General features: G+C 44.0%; 1 protein-coding gene across 9 annotated transcripts in view; it reads left to right on the forward strand.

The window, feature by feature from the left end:
* The window catches only part of FOXN3 (forkhead box N3), a 216955-nt gene that overhangs the window by 82687 nt on the left and 112373 nt on the right, over positions 1–21895 (forward strand). For all 9 annotated transcript variants that reach the window (XM_062638632.1, XM_062638641.1, XM_062638623.1 and 6 more), the window contains exon 3: positions 19204–19337. In XM_062638632.1, coding sequence (XP_062494616.1) covers positions 19204–19337 — 134 coding nt within the window. The remainder of the gene's footprint in view (positions 1–19203; positions 19338–21895) is intronic.

Raw genomic sequence — 21895 nt, forward strand, 5'->3', positions numbered from 1 at the left:
AGCAGTACCCTATGTTTTCTTTAATTGTGGAAAAAAAAAAAACAGCTCTTCTGAAGGAGCACAGGTGTTGTTGCTGTTGATCAGTAGCCCTGTGGATAGCGACTGGGACACTTGCCATTCAGCAGAGTCTGGCTGGCCTGCGACTAACTGGCCTTGAGCATGAGGGCAAGGAGTACCTTCCTCACCTGTGCTCCTTTTAGTGAGAGCTTCCTGAGATGTTTTCCCTTTGAGCATAATCAGTGTCCAGGACTGAAGTTCACAACGATTCTCACCCTTAGCTATCCGAGAGAGTGCAGAATGCCTCAGCTCTGCCATGCCATTGTGTCCGTGATCCCTCTTAGCCTGCCTTAAGATCTTAACTGCTCATGTGGCTGGAGCTGTTGAGAATCCTGGTGAGATACTATACCTATGCCATGCTTATCATTGCTGCTGTGTCTGGTCATTTAGTGCATATTGTTGCAGTGGTAGTAAAACTGTGGTTCTCTTTTCTGGAGAATAAGCACATTTATTGGATGCTGACAGGATTTACCTGCTTGTTGGCAACTCAGCTGATTTCTGGAAAGTCCTGAATTTCTTGTAGCTGTAACTGGTGTCAGACTCATCGGTGACAGAGGTCATGCAAGATAAGCAGCAGTAGGGAGGAAGAATGGGAGTGACCTTCTGACTTTGATGTAGTTTTTCTTGCTTCTTGAATTCTTGGTAGGTCACTATTGGCCCTTCTCAGCCTGGACCATTACTTGTTTTCTTCTGTTACCACCAGTTTGGACTCCTGGCCCTGAGGAGCTGCTTTTGACTTACTGTTGAGTAAACAACAGCAGGATGGAGACTGAGGGCTGTGAAAAGTAGCCGTTGTGGCCATAAATGATGCTTCTGGATCTCACTCAGTTATCCGTAATAGTAATTTTGGAGACAGTACATTTTAATTTGTTAGTTAAGTTCTTCAGATTTTCCGTTCTGGGTGTTACGGAAGCTTTGTCCTGTGAACTGAAGTAAGGATTTGTGGTAGGACTCACTCCAGGGATCTTAAATTTGAGTGTTTTTTTCTTTGCTGCAGTAGAAAAGAAACCAAATTGCTGCCCTTAGCCAGTGACTTAAGATACCAAAACACTATCTACAGCATGCTGAATTGCTATATTTCATTGCAGCAGTGAATGGTAGCAATTTACCACTAGCTGAGTACTCTCAGGATTTTGAAACGCTGGCGTAACTTGCTAAAAGATGACTGTTGGTAAGCAGAGGAATGAATGGGCTTCTGTATAGGGAAGTCTCAATGGCATGGAAAAGTGTCTATGGCAGTGCATGGAGCAGAAACTTATTGATGGGATTTTGCATAAGAGAATCTAGTTGAATGCTGAATTCGCATTCATTCAAGCTATGAGCAGAAAATTAGGCTCTGCTCCAGAGCTATATTTATGAGATCCCATGGCTGCCTACTGTGGGAGAGTACTCCCTGAGATGAAGCAACTATTGTAAATGTTTTTCTGAGTTTACAGTTGAAAGCAAAAATGCCTACAGTGCAACTTGTAGGGGCTGTGAGGTTAATGCAAGGCTAGGGTTAGGTATCCTCCAGCTTTCATTTACATGTTTTTCACCTCCTTTCCTCACTCTTCATGGTGGAGAGTGGGAACACACCTCTCCTTGGGTTATGTGTAGAAATAGGGAGATCCTTCATGAAATGCTCTGGTTTTAGCTTAGAGGGAGGGGGGTAAACATCATTGTTAAGTGATACAGAACATAATAAACTTAGGAGTTTATTATGTTGGGGAGAAATAACTAGTTCTTGTGTGGTTCATCTTTAGGAATAAAGTCCCGTTGCCGTTCAGGAAAAGCTGTATTTTGAAGATTCTCCTCTGTACCACTGCCTTGCTGTCTGTGTGCAGCCTTCTCCAGTCCCAGAATAGCACAGAAGCACTGCATTTCTAGAGCTCCTCACTGCTCTGGGGAGCACTTTGAAGGCTTTTGGAGAGGAGTGTTTGACAGCTTTAAGAACTGCGTGCTGCTGGCTCAGACGGAGCTACAATTACACTTAGAGAGAAAATGGTACAGAGCTCCTGGGTCAGAAGGTATTTAGTTCTGCAGGAAACCCCTTCAGAGATTATATTTATTTATAAATGTAACTTGAAATAATGATATGATTCTTACTTAATTCTACCCTTCCTAAAGTACTTCAGGACTAGAGAGCTGTACACGAATAGTGTGTTTTGTTGGATTGCGTAGCAAAGGTAGGAAGAAACACATGGTGTGTGCAGGAAACGCAGGTTTTCAGGCTAGTTGGGAGAGGTGGATGTTGGAGAGGCAGGATGTGGATGAGATGGCTGGGAATCGGACAACTGCTGGCGCTGTTAGTGTTGCATGGTTTGTTCTGAAGCAGCCAGATGAACTTGTCCAAAATGGTGGGTTTTTTTTTCCCCTGTTTTGGCAATTAACATAATGCATTTATTGTTACATAATTACACAGTTGCACTGATTTATTTGGGTTTTCTCTTTCTTACTCTCCTTCTTTAGAGATGAAAGTTTCCTCCCTCAGTGTTGAGGGTTAAATATACAAACCTTGATGTTGCAGAAAAGGGTAGATTTGTGTTTTACAAGTTCTTATAGTTTCGAGACTCTTGGCTGCATGGCAGAGAAAGAGGAAAGAAGCTGTCACAGAGACAAATTGCACGGAAGACTCTATGGTGCTAGCTCCCAGCTGTTGAGACAAATGGGATTTTATTGCTCAGGCTGTACCTCCTTTTCTGCTTAAATGAATTTATTTTTGTATCTATCTGTATACGTGTATGTGTGTACACAAATACATTTTATATATAAAAAATGCTATGTGTGTACACAAATACATTTTATATATAAAAAATGCTACATAGTCATGTAGGCTTTTAGATCATCCAAACACTTTTTAAGGTAAATTGGGAGCAAAAAGTAGTATGGATTTGGGTTGTCACACAGAGGTTTCTATTTACTTGTATTTCTGCATTAGCAAAACGAGATGCTGCCATAGTGATGCATCTCTGCAAAATTTCCTTGGGACAAATGCGTTCTGTTGCCACAACCGCTTACCAGTTTAGGTTCACCAGAACTGTTTAGACTACAGTTCACTCTAAATTAAGAGCTTAACTAACCTGAACCATCTCTCTTGCTTTTTCTGAACCAAACCAGCACTTAAAATTTAGTGAAACACATTCACTTTGACTAGTTTTTTGTCGTTTCAGGTTTTGCTATAACACCTGTAAGACTTCACTGCCTTTTGGGCAGTGCTGCTTTTGTTTGGAAGAATGAAGTTCTTTGTTCTTGGCTTAGCAGGTCTGCTTTGATGTGTCATTTGCTGTTGGCTTTTAGATCTGAGGAACTTTGAATTTGGAAAAGCAGAAATGTAATTATGCCCCTTTCCATTAGAGGACAAGCTTTTCTGTTATTGTTTGATTAAAAAATACAGCATTTTCATTTAGAAAGCTTTGATTTTCATTTGTAGCATTGAAATGAAAGATCTTGCTTTCTCTTCCTGTTTTTCTGCTGACTAGGAAAAAAATGGGAAAATGCCCTGCCCCCAGCTAAAATGCTTGCGTTATTTTAGTTTCAAAGTAAACATGCTTGTGATCTAACCACTTTTGCTAATTACCATCTGCTTCTTCACCAGTACTCGAGTCCCACTCACCCTCCAGTGTCTAGTATGCCAAAAATGTGTTTGGCTGGGCTTGAGCTGACGGGATGAGAGTCCGTGTCTTAATTATGGTAGAATTATCCACTTGTGTGCCACATCAACTTCAATTTATTTCCCTTGCAATTTATAAAAGAGGGTTCACAAACTTGTTGTGAATTTGCACTCTGAGCCTTTAATTTTTAGACATGCATTAAAAAGGGGGGGAATTTGCTTCATCAGTATTAAACTGTTATTTTTTTCCTGTTTTGACTATCTGTCCATTCCTGTTGTTTGGCATCAGGTTAAACAATAAAACAGTTTGAGAGCTGGTCTAAATAGCTTTTCAGTCCATGCCACATGTAGCCCCTGCCTTCTTGCACTCTGTACAGAGACATGCTTTTGTTTGGAAAGGGAGGCAGTTCTGTAATTGCCCAAATAAATTCTGTGTCGCATGGCTTTTAAGTTAGAGCAAGTAATGCTAGCATCTAGGAGTGTGCGTGTGTGTGTAGTATTACGAATGGATATGATAAAGATGAGGGGGTGCCTATATAGAGATTTTGGCCTTGTAAGTTTTGAAATCAGCTTTAAAAATCATGTCATCTAAAATAATGGGGGAGAGAGGATGCACCTTATTTTAGAGCCTTTAAGATCTTTTTCAGGCTCTTCTACAGAAGTGGAGACGGCTAGAAATACTTTTGTTTGGTCCCCATGTCCTGCCCCTTCCCTGTGATTTTACACCATCTCATGACTTTCTGATGGAGACATCTAGAATCCCAACATGCTGAAAATGCTATGAATTGGCATTATTAAAGCCAGATTCTGGGTGTTGCAGTAAGTTGTAATCTGTCAAGTTCCTTTCAAACTCTCAGTGGTGGTGTGTTTAGTATTGCCTCAGAGTCTTTTGCAAGGAAAACAGCAACAGAGATCATCAGTCAGTTGTAGTGCAGATGTCAGCATCTGTGGTCACTTAGCACAAGTATGAAGAGAAGAAGGACCCTTTGGAGGGTGCCAGCCAGTGGCTGGTGCTTTTACACTGGTATATCTGGCTGCCTTTTGTGGGGCAAGCGGTAGTGGGTTTTCACACCACCGACATGCTCAAGGGCTGGTTACTGTTTTACAGCAGGACTTGGTTCATTGTGCAGTTTTGAAAGGTAAGATTCCTGCTGTCAAAGTTTTTCATTATCAGTCGGATCAGTGAAATCAATTATAAGGTGCCCCTTCCTTTTTGCTCAGCCTTCAGATAGGGCCTTCAGCAGTTTGGACATCACTTTCTAGGTATGTTTTTCATAAAGGAGTTTGTATGTTATTTTTGGTTGCTTTTCACATTCAGGTATTCATTTATGATTGCTATTTTTGTAATTTTCTCCTCCTCTTAGTTCTTTCTTTCTCTACTTCCATCATTTAGAAATGGAACCATTCATAAATGCCTGTCTGAGGAGTGTGTGGCATGGGCATTGCACAGTGCTGAAAGTGCATTTGCATTTCGTAAGAGAAAAAAGTTGCGATCCTTTTTGAAGCAAGGTTTTTATTTGTAAACCATCTCCTATTTTTGGTGTGTCAAACATGAAGGCTTCCTGTGTGAAACTGATAGAGAAAAGATCACAGGAGACCTGGAGCAGTGACTCAGGTCACAGCATGCCTGTTCGCATGACACCTGTGTCATCAAAATAGCCTTGCTTTGGCATCCTTAAATGAGATTTTCTTTTCCTTTAGATGGTAGAGCTGTTCAAAGGCATATTTGATCATGAATAATTTGGAGGAAAACAATTTTGCATCCTTCTGAGAGTATCATACATCATCTCGTCCTTGTTAGTTCTGAACTCTTCACAGCATCAACATCTGATGTTGGGCAAGTTGTCAATTTTCATTACTGGAGTCTGCTCAGAAATTGTTTCTCCCTGTTTCCTTCCACTTCAGGCACGTTAAATTAGATCATACACTGATGTTTAATCACTGAGCACTAATCACCCTCGTGCAGTATTGATCAGCAGCCTCTTCATATATGATGATTAGAAAGAGTAATAGCTTGCTAGTGAACACCGAGGACTGGGAGGGTGAGGACTGTGAGTTAGCCCAGTGTAGAAGCTGATACAGCTTTTCGAGTTTCCAGAGGTTTCTAGATGTGTTGTCCTCTGGTTTTCTTTCCTCTCCCCTTGCTCCAAGCTCAGTTTTTCTTTCATTCTCCAGTTCAAGCCAAGCAGTGGACAGTGTGTCTTTTCATAAGTACCCCAGTTCCTCTTTCTCTTTTTCACACGGAGCCTGTCATTCCTCCTCCTCCTTCTCCCAGCGCGCTCAAAACTCATGCCGGCTTCCCGTGTAGCCCTGTTTCATGGGAGCTGCCTGTGAACACTGCACTTGAGAACGACTGCGTGCGAGGTAATTCAGTTAAAAAGAAGAACCGGGGAAAACCCAAGCAGGCAGGGCTGCAGTGTGTGGGTTGAAAGCTTGTTTTTTTCTCCCCTTCCTCCCACTCTTTCCCTGCTGGGTAAAAGACCCGGTCTGTGCCTGAACTTGCTATTTTGAATAACCTCTTCTCTGCACACAGTGCCTTGATGCTCACATCCTGTTTGCTACCAGCTTAGCTGAAAGAGCGCCCTGAGGAGTGATGTTTCTATTTCTGTTGGGTTTGTTTCGGTGGGTTTGCAGGCTGACTCTGCTGCTGCCTCCACCACGTGCCTTTCGAGTCTCTTCTGTGAATCTGAGGAAACCCTTTTTTCCTTTTTTTTTTTTTTTTTATATATATGGAATAACAAAATCACTGTGGAGTTTGGAATCACATCTGGAAAAATAAGGTAGACTTTAAACGGAGGAAGAATCTGTATTGGGTCAGGATGCTTAAGTATTTAGAATTTGATTAATGCTCTGCTAATGCAGAACTAGTCTGCCCAGGAAATAACATGAATAAACCTGTGAACCCTACTCTTGCCAAGCTGTAGGTTTTGATCAGGAGCTTGCTAGCTTCCTTGGAAAAAACCTAGATTTAAATATTCATTTTTTTTGTTTTCAGTCCATGCACACCAGTGAATCTACATCTTATTTCTCTAATGTAATCACATTGCCATGTTTAATAAACTGTCTGCACACTTTCAAATCTGTTTTACTGGTGGAGGTGCTCCAGGAGGCTGAAATGCAGTATTAATTATCCACTCTAAAATATGCTTGATTGAGCGGCTCATGCTGCAGAAGTTCCTCATGCCAAGGTTTTTGTTGCATTGGCTGCTTTTGGCATTTTAAGAGCTGTGACCCATGTAGCCCTGCTTGTAAAAATACAGCACCTAAAAAACCCAAGGCAACAAAACCCCTGTAATTGTCAAATCTGTTGTTGAGGTGCTGCATGGAGAAAAATAGTAAAGGGAGTTTTCTTACAGTTTTAATGAATCTTACTGTGAGTAAAACTTTGAAGGCTAAGCAAGGCCATTTTCTTACTGTCTTTCCAAGCTTTCCAAGCTTTCTACAGCAGATTTAAAGTAAAAATGGGAGGAAATGCAAACACATCTGAATTAATTGCTCCCACAATGAGAGGTTCTTGTATTGTTCCTTTTAACTTACTCCACCTTCAGGATGAGGTCCGGTGATTTTGCTTGCTTTTGCTCCTTGGCACTGCATCCTTCTGCTGAGAAGGACGATTTCTCACCTGCTTCTCCCTCCCTGACCTTCCTGGTAGGATGCTCCTCCCTGGGCTGGGTGCAGGCTCCCCTGCTGTGGCTGATGCCATACACCTGCAGGTGGGGCAAGGGATTGTGCTTGCGTGGCCAAAGTTATAGCTAAGAATAGGACACGGTGCTTTTTAGTGACCTGTGACATGGTAGTCAGTGGAGGCAGGCAGGTGGCTTAGCAGCCCACTCCCCCTCTCTGCCCACTATATAATTCCCTTGCACTCTTGAGATCAGAGTCTTCCCATGCTGAAAGTCTTTGGTGCAGTTGAGGTGTGTTTCTTCCTCTCCCAGGAAGGCTTTTATGGCTGGCTTCCCAGAAGTGCAGGAAGAGGTTGGTGCTGAAGGTGGTGGTGCTCTTCCTCCACAGCCAGGCTGGCGGGGCCTTGCTGCTCCCTGTCTGGCTGTGCGTAGGTCTCAGTAGTGTGCTCTCGGGTGGGATTTCCTCTTGTTGTGTTACAAAAAAAGCAAGACCTCAGATCAAGCCAGGTGAGGAAGGCTGTCTCCTCAGGCACTGCTGTTTCAGTCCCACCAGGGTGCCCTGTGTCTAAGAGCGAGCACGCTTGCTGGAGCAGCTGGGTTCTGACCTCCCCACAGGAGGCTGGTTTGCTCCTGGGGCTAAACTGGTCTTGCCCTGGTTCACCTTCATTGCAAAGCCATTGATCAGTCTTAGCAATTTAGGAGGCATTTCTGTAGAGCTGTGTTGACACTACCTGGCATCTGGGAGGAAGGAATGTTGGTGTGCTCTTGCTCTGCATGCAAAGGTACCGGGGTTGTGGTCAAGTCCCAGGCTTTTTAGAGTCCATGATGTTTGGGCTTGTGGCATTTTGGCTGTGACTTGTGCTGTGTGAATGAGGTGAAGGCTTCAAGTGCAGTCAAGAAGTTGCCTCATTTTGGAGGATGCTTGGAGCAAGGAGGGTGTTTGGTTTTGCTTTTTGGGGTTTCATTCAGCCATGAGAAAAATGAGAGAGAATGAGGAGTGGTAGTAAAAAAAAAGTATCTCTGAACTCAGTGTGGAAATTGAACACAAGCAGAGTAAAGTATGTGTATGTAAATGCAGAAGTAATTTGTGTGTTGATGTGCAGTAACGCTGAGGTCTCTGTTGCAGGAGAACAGTTTTCCTTCAGCATGTGCCTGCTGCAGGGGACAGGGATCTGTTGAGCTTGCCAAGCAGGGCTGTTTCCCTAAAGAGCCCAGGGACACTTGGAAACCCCACATCCAGGCAGCTTCTCAAACCGTTTACCTAAGTGCCTGGTTTTCCCCCTCAGTTCATCATGTGAACTAATATTAAATACTAAGCAAGGAAAAACCCTACATTAAATAAACAGTTATGGGGGAAATGGTGCAAATCCATTCGTGTTTGTCAGGTTTTCCTTATTTCTATTTTTATTTATTTTTTAATAAATTTAATAATTTATTATTACTGCTAATGGATTTAGTGTGACCTACTCCCTTCCTCCAGTCCTTACTAGCTGTTAGCCCGTTCCCCTGGAAATTCACTCACTGGCTTATTTCATCATTAATACAGTAGTAGGCAAAAAGTGGCCTGTGAACCTTTAGTACAGATATAAGTGTTGAACAATTTTTTTTAATATCTATTGCGTGAAGGGTTGTGTTTTAAAATTGTCACTAGATTTCTGTACACGACATAACCGTGTGTTTGTCAGAAAAGGCAATTTGTGTCTTTTCTAATTGTATAATGTAGATAACATGAAGAGTATCAGATGACCAGTGGGTATTTAAATGAGTGCCCCTCTGACATGAAATTAACATACCCTGCTAAATGGGCTATGGCTTGGAGACTCAGGGATTTTTTTCTTTTGCCTTTGACTTTATAGGTGACCTTGAGCGCTTAACTTCTTTTTTTATTCTTTTGTTTCTGTGTATCCTCAATTTTCTTTTCAATAGAGTAGGGGTAATTACATCTTCCAGGTATAGACAGGAATTCTATAGGCTAAAACAGCATTATTAATGCCACTTGCTATCTAGTCTCCCATATGCCTTGTGACAGCCCATAAGGCTGACTTGTCTTCTGGGCTCTCCTGCCTTCTCCGCCCAGTCTCCCTGCATCTGTTTGATCTTGCGCTTTGTTCCTCCCTAGCAGTGTCACAGCCTGTGTTCTTCAGTGCCCAGACTTCTCCTAGCCTGAGGAGGCTGTGGGGAACGTCTGGTGTTGCTAGGCACTAGCATGAAACAACATAGTACTACTATATAGAGGAGCCAGGTATCGTTTAAGGGCAGTTAACGACACTGCTTTCTTCAGTTGCTTGCAGGATTTCCATGTGGCAGTCTAATAGCTTTATAGGGTGGTGTGCATATAAACTCAATGAGGAGATATTTAACAGGCTGAATATGACTCTTGGGTGACATAATGCAACACCTCCTGAGCCTGTTGGAGGAATTGTTTAATGATGAGAGCAGTGGGAAGATACTGTGGTGTAGCAGATCCACTGCTGGCTGTAGGCAGTAGTACTGTGAGCTTACCTGTACTAATGGGCATACAGCTGCTGGTGTGCTGGGGAAGCAGTGGAGGAGCTAGAGGAGCATCAGTGGAGCACCTGTGTCCGTGGTGTTACCTGGCAATGAGTCACTGTGATTGGGGTAACAGCGGAGGATCACTCCTGACCTGGTGCTGAAGTGTTCCTTGTGGGATGACAAGCTTGGACACTGGGGACATACCTTGGATTGCTGGGTGCCCAGGTCAAGCGCTAGAAGACGTTTCTGACTTCTGTATACTCAAGATGGGGAGTGCTGAGGCAAAAATCTGCTGAGAAGCCTCTGAAGGCCTTCATTTGTATGAAACCTGGACACAGTCCCTCAGGTGCTGTCTCACAGCCATTGCTGTGAGCTGTTGCTTACAGTTCCTTGTCCTGCCTGTGGCAGGTAGGGAGGACCTGTGCCTACCTATGTATGGGTCACTCTTCAGAGGTCTGTGTGGGGGCTATACTCCCAGGCAGTGCTGGAGGGAGCAGGGCCAAAAGTACAAAGGTACAAAGAAAAACTTCTAAACCTTTGAAGGAGGTGATCCTGCCCCTCTACTCTGCTCTTGTGAGGCGTCACCTGGAGTATTGTGTGCAGTTCTAATGTCCTCAACATAAAAAGGACATGGAACCGTTGGAACAAGTCCAGAGAAGGGCCACGAGGATGATCAGGGGACTGGAGCACCTCCCGTATGAAGACAGGCTGAGGAAGTTGGGGCTGTTCAGCCTGGAGAAGAGAAGGCTGCGTGGAGACCTCATAGCAGCCTTCCAGTATCTGAAGGGGGCCTATAGGGATGCTGGAGAGGGACTCTTCATTAGAGACTGTAGTGATAGGACAAGGGGTAACAGGTTAAAACTTAAACAGGGGAAGTTTAGATTGGATATAAGGAGGAAATTCTTTCCTGTAAGGGTGGTGAGGCACTGGAATGGGTTGCCCAGGGAGGTTGTGAATGCTCCATCCCTGGCGGTGTTCAAGACCAGGTTGGATGAGGCCTTGGGCGATATGGTTTAGTGTGAGGTGCCCCTGCCCATGGCAGGGGGGTTGGAACTTGATGATCTTAAGGTCCTTTCCAACCCTCACTATTCTATGATTCTATGATTCTATGATTCTATGATTCTATGATTCTGTGTCTTGTGCTGGTGAGACTTGAGCTTGTTTAACATTGGAAGACCACTGCACAGTGGTAGCACTTTCTTGTGTTGCAGGATCTTGCATTGTATCTTGCCTGTGAAACAGGGTTGGTTTTGTTGTTTTGGATTCTTTTTTGACTGTGGAATACCACAGCCTTTCCTTTTCTCCAGCTGTAACTTCCCATCTCTAGCCTAGCCTCATTAATCCTGTAGCATTGTTTATTTGCATGCTTGGCTTCCTTTTTGGTTTGGGGTTTTTGTTTTATTTCATTTCAAGGATAAGTAGTCCTTTTCCACTATAACCATACTTCTCAGTGAAGTTACTTACCCTGTTTTGGTTCCAGACCAGGGGCCTGGAAATGCTCAATGCCCCTATGCTATCTGGGGCAGAATCGGGCCGCTTTCCCAAAGGCAAACTAGGGGTTTAAAAGGTTGGTGGCTGTGTTAGTGTCTGGAGTCGCTCATTGAGCAAGTGAGTTAAATTATCAAGAGATGAGCATGAAAGCAGGGACTTGGACCCGTGTGATTTGAACTAATGGATGTTTTTACTTGGAGCAAAATAAGATTTAAAAAGCCCCAACTTTTTGTTTTCTTCAGAAGAGCTGGTGATTTCTTGATGCAGCCAGTTTACTTGGGTTGAACACTATACTCCAACAAGCCTTCCCATCAGACCTTTAATTTCATTCATTAAATGAGCATACATTTGTGGTTATGTAATTATGTTTTAGCTAGTCAGAGCTCTTTTTCAGCTTTGTGCTTGGGCTGTGACTGCTAGTTTATTGAAAAAAGACCTGAAAACATGCAGGAGAGGTGGGTGTGAGGGTTTTGTTACGCTGCATGCAAATGATACTTTAATTTTCTCCTCTTGTCAAGCTGTCACATAACACTACCAACTTTTCTTGGAAGGGCAGGGGAAGTTCCTTACTCTTTTGAGTTCATAGGTAAAAGGGGGATTTTATGTGAGGGTTTCTGAAAATTAAATGCTTGCCATACAGTTGTTACTGTCATTAAAATGGCTGTTAAGGTCGATAGTACAATTCCTTAAAACAGGCTGTTTAGAATTTCACTGATCTGTGCTACAAATGTTGGAAGAGAATGAAGAAAATCTACTCTTAAACTTCATGAATAGTTATTTGTAATTTTTATGTGAGATTACAGTGGATCTAAGGAATGTGTTTTATAATAATAACAATCCTTGGCAGTGGCTTTGTTTTTCTTTCTTTAAGAATTCCTTAGCAGTTGTATTTTCTTTTTTAAACCAGCTGACCTCAAATGATTTAAATGCTCTGTTTGTGTCTTTCTGCAAATTACTTCATTTGTTTAAAAAGGGAGCCTCATCTGCAAGGTACATAGCTGTTAGGGAGGATAAAGGTTTACTATTATCTGTGACCACTCATAAAAACTATTTAAAACTGCAGAACCAATGTAGGCTAGCAGAACAAGCAAGATGATGTCTGTCTTGATAACTTGAAATACTGATGGGTAAAGATAACAACAGTGTTTTAAACAGACCAGTGGACCAACTTTGGCATCTTAATCTTGAATACTTCTAAGCATTTGCCAGATAAATAGTTTAAAATTTGTTATATATAGTACCTTTTCCCAGTTTTGATACTAGTATGCTCATTCTGCCTCATGTAAATGGAGTTGAATTCATGTAAATTAAATGAATTCTGAGTTGGTCCTATTTTATCAGTGATGCCCTTCATTTAGAGGAGCGTGATTCTAATGTGGGGGGTAGGTAGCTGAACTGAAAAAGTAAGGTGCACGCTTCTCTGCATCACTGTCTGCAAGTGAAGAGCACAAAGCTGACCTTTGAGTAGCACTCCTGGTTGCTCAAGTTCTCTTTTGATACTGAAAAGCCTCTTTGCCCTCCCTGTTGCAGCACTGATTGAGGATGGCATCAGTGACTGCAGTAGACCTGCATTTTTTAGTCTGGGTGAATTTTGTCATCATAAGCCACTTGTTTCCCACAGTTGCCCGCATGATGTTTGCAAATCTTCAAGAGCAGCAGCATATTTGGAGAAGGATGTGTAATCTGTGTTGTATTGTGGGATGGTTTTGAAGTCACTTGGCTGGTGCCTCTGCATAGTGCAAGGACGTTGTTTATGCAAGCCGTTCTATCCTGAGGGGGATTCTGGAGTGATTATTATGTTCCTCATGGTCATTTTCAGAGCTGAAGGCAGGGTGTCATGAAGCATTTTACTTCCCTTTCTCCTGCCTCTCCATCTCCTCACAAAAATCCCTCAGTTTTAATGAAACAGATTTTTTCATAAGGTGAGAAGAGCAGAATTTGTCTTCAGAAGTTCTTGCTGTTCACTTGCTGTCCCTGGGAACCAGTCAGAAAACTGCGTTAGTCAGGGTTTCCAGAATTGCTCTGTTTTGGGTGACGGCGGTGTTGGGTGGTATGTGAAGGACCCTGCTCTTTCTGGGGGTAGACGTTTTCATGGTGCCTGTTCTCGTGAAGGTCCTTTCTGCCTGACAGCCCTGGGTGTGCTTTCACCACCCCAGCATCTTCATGCGCAGGTGGGAGCCCTCAGCAGTGGCTCCAGGCATGTGGTGTCGGTGAAGAGGAGGCTGATGAGTTCATGCTGCCACATACGATGTGGTGCAGATACAGAAGTTGGGAAATGTTATTCTCACTTTTACCTTACACACAGAAATCTATTTCTGGTCTGAAACATTTATTTTTTCAGGTTTTGGTGCTGGCTGTAGTTACTCAAATGGTTGTTTTAAATTGTTGTTACATCATGGATATTTCTATCATTCAGTTATTTTTGAACCTATAGAAACACTTCTGTGCTCTCATGGCATACTTGAACGTATGATGTTCCCATGGATAAACTTGGTGGTGAATCTATGTGAAGGGTTTGCTTGAAACCTGTTCTTGCAGAGTAACTGAGCACAATGAGCTCAGGATAAATATTTCATTAGAGTAAGAACCTGTGATACCCAGTAATCTCTCCACTGTTACTTGCAAAGAGATAATTTTCTGTAATAGTAGGTTTCATCCATGAGAGCAAACCCTTAGATCAGTAATGGTGAGTACTGACCCCAGAAGGTTCCTCATCACTGCAGAAGGTGTCCTTACTGTTACTTGCAGGTCCTGTGTTAACGACTGCAACAACTTGCACTGAGCTAGGCAGGGACTGATAAGTCACAATGGTGTGATTTCAAGATTTGATAGTTTGGGATTCCAGAGGCTAGTTGAAATTGCCTTTTTTTTTCAAGTAATGAGAAATTTCTGCTTTTTCTGTTTGCTTTTAGTTCCTAAAGCATCCCTGTAACAAGTATGGCACATTTCTCAGGCAGGGTACTAAAGTGGTATGCTACATCACTTCAGCCTGAGTAGCTGCCATATGCCTAATTCATACGCTGACACTTTTGGTTCAGGAGACCCTAGCCATGGCCACACATCCTGTCCTGGTCTGGCAGTGGAGAAGAAAAAGGATAGATCTGTTGTTTGAAGTACTGTGGTCCTTAACTCAGAGAGCTCAGTGTAATAATTCTTACCTTCTGCTGTAGCTTGCTGGTGCCTGCGCAGAGCTGCTGGGTTGCTCACACAGTTGTGAGTCTCCTGTTCTGGTTCATCTCCTCTCAGCCTCCGAGCCTAGTCCTGTGTCAGTGCCCAGCATCTCAGTGTCTCTGGTAAGAGCCTAGTGCATGGCTCTCCTGGTCTTGCTCTTGGGGACGTGTTTGTCAGCCTTGCTGCCCACCTCACCCTGGCTCTCCAGTGTACCCCTGCTCTATGTAAACTACTGGTTTTCCCATTCCTCTTCCAAACTGCTTTGTGTCCAGAGAGTCCTAATTTTCCTTTGTCAATGTGCTGTTCCAGGAGCTGCATTGAGGTGTCACCACAGCTCTTGCAACAGAAGGGGAGAGCTCACATTCCCCTCCCTGGATCCCCTCATCTGTCCTCCATTTTCCAGCAGCACTGGGTGCTCATCAGACCCTTCATGTGACCCAGCTTTAATGAGTTTAAATAACAAAATTGTACCAGCAAAATAGTTTTCTTCGTGGAAAGTAACTGAAATGGGCTTGTGGAAGAAGGGCCGAGCACATGCAAAGGGGCAGGGAGAACAGTGCAGCAAGGACTGGGGAAGCAGCAGGAGCAGTTCAGACCCCTTCATCCTCTACATCCCTTTTGGGGGATGTTCCCTTAGGGGTCAGTTGCTTTAGAGACCCTCTTAGTGGTGATGCTGCTGCAAGAGATGTGGGTTCCTAGAGCTGCTCCTAACTGGTTTCAGCACAGTCCCATGTGGATTCAAAGCGTATGTGTAAGCATAGCTTCACAAAGAACAATTAGAAATTGTACTTTTTTCCCTCTGAGCCCTGTTCTGTGGTTCCTGTATCTGCTCTCTTCCCAAAGCTTTATTTTGGGCAGACTGTTTGTACAGCAATGAAAAGAACAACCCTGGAAAAAAGTTGCATTCCTAACACATTTCAAGTCTGTTTTGAAATAACCAGGGAACAAAATCCCTCAAATAAACATTTTCTGGAATTTTCTATGCAAACAGGTTATGTATTTTTTCCCAGCCATTGATCTTGGAAAGAGCTCAACACACAATTTTTTTAATTGATCTTTGGGCTCAATAAAATGATAGGTGATATGTAAGACCAGGCAGTTAGTTGCAAGGTTTATAATGAGTTTTAGTAGAAGATAATGCTGCTATCCCCAGCTGTAACCACTGAAAGAGCTGACAAGCAGCATTTCTATTCTTTTATCTTAAAATTTCTAACTTCTTTTTTCATTTCTACTAAAAGATGACTGAATGTTTTTATTTGGATTCTAACAGGTTGTGTAAACTAGGATTTAAAAACTTTTGCATGCAGCCCATTGGGAGAAAAAACAGTTGGACACGGAGTGTATCATGTACCTTTTCATGGCAATGCACTGGTTTTAATTGTCGGAGGGGGGAATCAGGTTTGTATATTTGAGTTGAGAAAGAACAAACGAATTAGGAAGTTGGGATATAGTACACAATATTCTGATACACTATCTGTGTATATATTAATAAGTGACAGGAAAAGGCATAGTGATTTCTGAATAGAAAACATAATTGTGATTTTTTTTTAAAGAGTATTCAGTCATAAACTTTTATGGGGTAACTTGTACGTGTTGCTTCCTCTCTCCATCAGTACCTCTGAAATAGCTGTGCACCTGTAGTCTACTCTAGGACAAGGTGAAGGGGATTTATAGTAACACTCCCCTTGTTTTTAATAACCTTAAACATGAATGTAGCAGTAGTAACCTGTGATTGGCAGGAGGGAGGAAAGAAAGGAAGGGAGGGAGGTGGCATGTCGGGAAGTCTGAAAGTACTCCAGTGCTGTGATGGTCAGGGGGCTGTTATCCACTCTTCAGTCACTTGTTGCCTGGGAGACAAATGTAATCCAGGGATTTTGTTTTTTCCCCTTCTTCCGTACTGGTTTTTGACTGGAGCCACTATTGACTTTTGGCTTGGAGGAGGTAGTGAAGCAGCATGCCAAATGTCATAAAATGGAAATTAATCACTAACTGATGGGTCTGAGTTCCAATGATTTCCTTTCCTGTGATTGCTCTGTATATGGGAGTACTAATGACACATCTAAACAGACAGTTAACGGAGGTCTTCACACCTCTGCCAGTCAAGGAGGATTCTTAACTGAATGGCACTTCAGTTTTCTTTTTATTTATGTTCTAATGTGTGATTGTGGAAAACCTAAAGTAACAATCTGAGAAAGGGAACTTTGCATGGTTGGAGAGCATTATCTTAAACTGCAGTGCTAAATTATAAATCAGCTCAGTTGCAGTGAAAATAGGGCAAATCTGCCTTCCCAGTGTTTCATTTAACAAGGAGTGTAATTGTTCTCAATACTTCTTGTGTGAGAGAGTTTCTGGTTTTCAGTGAGATTATTTTTGGCTTTTGCAAGAATATGGGCAAGCCAAACAAATTTAACTTAACAATAATGAAAGGTTTTGAAGTTACTCTTCAGTAGTGACTTCATCTTGCAAGGTCCTCAACTTGAACTAACTCTGATGAGTTTTGGGGAGTAATCTTTTCAAGGCAGATGAAAAGTCTGTCTTGGAAGTAAATGAGAAAAAAAACCCCAAACCTTAGGGAAGTTTGGAAACAATAAGCTGTGTTCCAGTAAGTACAAATAAGGTAGATGGTATTTAAGCATAGCTTTTTTTTAAAGCTTATCCCATGCTGTAAGGAATAAGGAATCCAGCAAAGGTTTTCTCCTGAAAAATGTTCCTAGTTTTGCACATTGCTTGCTTAAAAGGAAATTTTACGTTGTTCTTGCTGTGGCTCTTGGATGGAGCATAGAAGTGGAATTTGAGAGGTTTGGATTCTATTTTTGACTCAGTCCTTTGCCTAAAAAGTCACTTACTAGGCTTATGTCAAGTCTCTGGCTCATTGTCCCGTATTTGAAAGGGCTAAACACAACAACCTCCTTTTTGTAAGCTGGTTTGAGGTATGTGGCACACAGCTTCTAACACTGACACCAGCAGCAGATCATTCAGTCATCTGCTGTAGTGTTTTACCGAGATAAAAGCCCAAGAGTCTTGCTTGCTCATGTTCTCTAGCCCCTTGAATCTATGCTTTTTTGACCATGCAAGGGCACCACTTCAGGTCAAGAACAGGGAGATGTCTCCCCATAGACTCTTCAGTGGCCTTCTGGTAGGGCGCCCTTCAGAGAAAGGGTTGAGATGGGCTTGAGCCTTGCTACCCTGGAGAGGCTTCACCCCATGTTCCTGGTTCCACCAGAACAGTGTGGAGAAGGTGGCTCCCTCTTCATGTCCTCCATCAGATGTGCTTGTGTCTGACAGAAAGTGTTTGCAGCTCCTGTATGTTGTGCCAGCCCCTCACCTTTTCTTTAAAGCCAAGTCTGACAGTGCTGTGAACTTGGCCAGATGCTCTCACACAGCCATCCATTTTTCCATTTTTTGGGGGGGGGGTGGAGAATTTACAGCTGATTTGCTGTCTTTAAGCTTGGAAAGAGATCTGTAAGCACTTTGCACATTGTGCTGTGTATCGCATCCTAAAGCAGTCTGTGCAGTAGAGGAGCACTTACAAGTTGGTACGGCTCCACAAATATGACAAGTTTTTGAAAGGAAGCAAGTGTCCAGTTTTGGTCTTCCTTGTGGCTCTAGAAAATAGTATCCCGCTTTTGGTGTGGGTTTGTGTGTGTGCGTGCTTGTTCTTCAACACATGAAACTGAAAGCCTTGCTCCACTTACAGAAGTTGGAGTTGGAGAAGGGGATAGTCCTGGGCTGAAAAGTGGCTAGAGGTGGTAGTGCAGCCTCCCCTGCCTGTTCCAGAAAACATCAACTAAAAACCTTATCCTAATGCCTTGAAAGACTGCCAGTGGAGTTCAGTCAACAGTTAGGATTGGTGTTTATTGTTAAGTGTGCTCAAGCAGACCAAGGCTGCTCCTGAGCTATCATCTTGTATGGTTTCCTAGTGGAATATGAGGGAAAAGTAATTTTTCTGTTTGAGAACTCAGACAAAACAATTCAAAATATCTGCACCCTGACCTCTGATGGGATTGAGATAAGAACTGAAATTGCACTGCTTGTAACTGCAGAATAAATACTGGATTTTAGTGTAGTCCTCACATTACAGATTGACTGCTTGAGTTGCTCTGTGTGTCCAGAAAGGGTAATTACAGTAACTGTTGTTTCAACCGATCACAATTTCACAGCATCCTTAAATGATTTAAAACATGATTATACTGTGGGCTTTTTGACTGTTGTTGTTGTTGTTTTGGGGTATTTTTTTGCCTTTAAGGGAGAAAAGATGATTAATTTCCTCTTGTATAATAGCACTGATGTCATGTGGGTTGAAGGATTAAGTCCTTTTATTTTTAAAACAGTTGCTAGGGTGTTTAAACCCCTCCTTTTTTTAGCCCTGTTTTTTGTTAGTATCAGCAAAAGGAATAGAAAATCACTTTGAAAAAGAATCTCTTTTTCTTCAGTTTCCATCTAATAGTAACTCAGTGTCTTCAGCTTCTTATTTTTCCAATATGGGGTGATGGGGAAATTGCCAGGTGTTATTAAATCATATTAACTAGTAGCAGTGGGGGGTGGGGGGGGCAACCAGACATTCATTCTTACTTTTCCCCCTCCCTGAAGTGGGATTTAGACCATACAGTCGCAATACGTTATTAATGGAGCAGTAATCTCTGGTAAGCAAACTATGTTCCCTTCTGTCAGACAAAAACCCCAAACCCACTGCTTTTCCTGACAAATACTGCTGAATAAATAAGGCTATGCCAGTAGATCAAATATTTGATTTTTTTTTTAATTCTTTTTTCTTTGCAGAGTATTGGAAAGGGGTCCTTGTGGTGTATAGACCCAGAATATAGACAAAATCTTATTCAGGCTTTGAAAAAGACACCCTATCACCCATATTCGCATGTGTTCAGTACACCTCCCACATCTCAGGCTTATCAAAGGTAAGAACTAGATGCATTTTACAACTCTAAATGTTTTCATCCAGTGTTGCATATGAATCTTGGGTAAGACATTAAATGTAATTAAGTGATGCAGTTTGGAAATGTGCTGGTGAAGAAATCTGGGGAGCAGTGGCACCAGCCTGGCCTCGCTCAGTGTGTGTCTGGGCACCTTAACTGCCCATCCTGTTCCCCTGCATGGCAGTGAGTCCGGAGCTAAGCTTGCCACTCGTGAGCTATGGAGCCTTTAGCAGGAGAACACCTGTGATTAAAATGCATATAAGCCAGTGGAGAGCTCTGAAGTGTCCAGTGATCCCCTTGGCTGTAGGTGAAAGCACAGTACCCTTGGTTGGAGGAGATGGGCTCGTTTTCCCCCCCCAGGTGCAATACAGGACTGGTTGTGCAACTGCTGGGTTTCCACAAGAGCCTGTGCCCGGATGGCAGACATCCTCTGTCACAGGTACTGCTCCCGGGGCAGTGCCAGCCATGGGTGATCCTAGAGGACCCTGGGGACAGCAAGAGCTGTTTCTCTGCCTGTCTGCAGTGACAAAGGCATGCAGTGGACTCTTTCCTTTGCTTTGCATTTGTTTTGATGTGGCCGCGGCTAATGTTAGCAAAGGAAGAGAGTTTATCTACAGCTGCTGCCTGCCAAGCCAGGAGCAAACAGTGGGTTTTGACACAACTGCTTCTCTCGCTGTGTGAAGAAATTTTCGTCACTTTTTCCCGATGTTGTTGGCTCGGTCACGACTGGGTCAGACAGGCCTGTGATGGGCTGCGCAGCGTGGCACCCCACACATCCGGAGGGGTCTGACCCGGCCATGGCAGCGATCAGCAGCACCACCTGGACTAAGAAGTGGGGTTCGGGGACGGAGGAGAATGGGAGTTGATGAGTTTCAGCCCGAGCCATGTCATCGCTCGAGTTGAGGCTGGGGAGGGGAGGAGGACGAGGCCGTGGGGCTGGCGCGGGAGAGGCCGCCGGCGCCCGCCCGCCCATCCTGCCCGAAGAGCGTGATGGTAGCCATAGCAACGCGGGCGTCACCCTGGCAACGCGTAGCCCAGGCCGGTGCAGTTGCATCACGGGGCCGCGCGGCGCTGCCTGACGGGAGGTCCGGGCGCGCGCCGTTGCCGTGGTGACGGTGACCCCGCGCGGCGGCCGCTGCCGCACGGCCCGTTTTGAACGCGGGGATCCCGCGCCGGGCCTCGCGTTCTGAGGCGAGCGGCAGCTGGGGTGTCCTGAGGCAGCGCAGCCGCAGCGCTGGCTGGCGTACACCTGCGAGAGACAGATTGCCGAAGAGCCACCTCTAGAAGGGTTCTTTTTCCACTGTGCCTTTTTCCTGGCTCCCGTTTCGATCCCAGTGCTGCTGTGCTTTGCAGGACAGATAAATAACTGAACAAAGGCGTTAAAATTGTAATTTGCGTGTTTGAACAAAGCTTGTGCCCAGAGCCTCTATCATTTGTAACCTTTTAAAGAGTATTTTAATTATGCCCATCCAGATTTATTCAGAGGTTCTCCTGTCAAGTAAAAGTGTGATGCGAATCTGACATGGAAATAGAGGGATTTTGATCCCTTGTAATCCCCACAAGCAAAAATTTCAGCAGACACACAGCTGAAATCAGGAGGATCTTGAAGTGACCTTTGCTGGGTTTGCCAGAACTGCTATGCAGTTTGCTGGCAGAGGCTGCTTGCAGGAGCTGTCATCCGGCTTTTCTAGGTAGGGTTGTAGGAATCTGCTCTCTTCCTTTGCTTTCATTAGCCACAGCTATATCAAAACAAATGCAAAGCAAATGAAAGATTCTGCCACGTCCCTATGTCACTGCAGCCAGGCAGAAAACCAGCTCTTGTTGTCCCTCGGCCCCTCCAGGATCACCTGTGGGCCAACACTGCCCAGGGAACACCTCCCATAGTAAGACAGGCTGAGAAAGTTGGGGCTGTTCAGCCTGGAGAAGAGAAGGCTGCGTGGAGACATCATAGCAGCCTTCCAGTATCTGAAGGGGGCCTATAGGGATGCTGGGGAGGGACTCTTCATTAGTAACTGTAGTGATAGGACAAGGGGTAACGGGTTAAAACTTAAACAGAGGAAGTTTAGATTGGATATAAGGAGGAAGTTCTTTACTGTAACGGTGGTGAGGCACTGGAATGGGTTGCCCAAGGAAATTGTGAATGCTCCATCCCTGGCAGTGTTCAAGACCAGGTTAGACAGAGTCTTGGGTGACATGGTCTAGAGTGAGGCGTCCCTGCCCATGGCAGGGGGATTGGAACTAGATGATCTTAAGGACTTTTCCAGCCCAAACCAGTCTGTGATTCTCAGTGATGCAGCAGCAGTGCTGGCACGAGCAGTCCTTGCAGGGACAAGCCCACAGAGATGCCCCATTGGGCACTGGGTGTCAGGGAGCCTGCCCGGGATGGCTGCCCAGCATCCTGCACAGCCATGTGCCTGCCACTCTCCCATCCTCATCCTCACTGCCTGTTGCAAAGGATGCCTGCATAGCCGCAGATCTTGGGCAAAAGCCATGCTGCCCTCTTCTAACGGGGTGGGGTGGCCAGAACCTTGCAGCATGTT

The sequence above is a fragment of the Pezoporus occidentalis genome, unplaced genomic scaffold (genome assembly GCF_034315485.1).
Source record: "Pezoporus occidentalis ecotype Australia unplaced genomic scaffold, CSIRO_AGI_Poc_V1 ctg115, whole genome shotgun sequence".
Classification (NCBI taxonomy): Eukaryota; Metazoa; Chordata; class Aves; order Psittaciformes; family Psittacidae; genus Pezoporus; species Pezoporus occidentalis.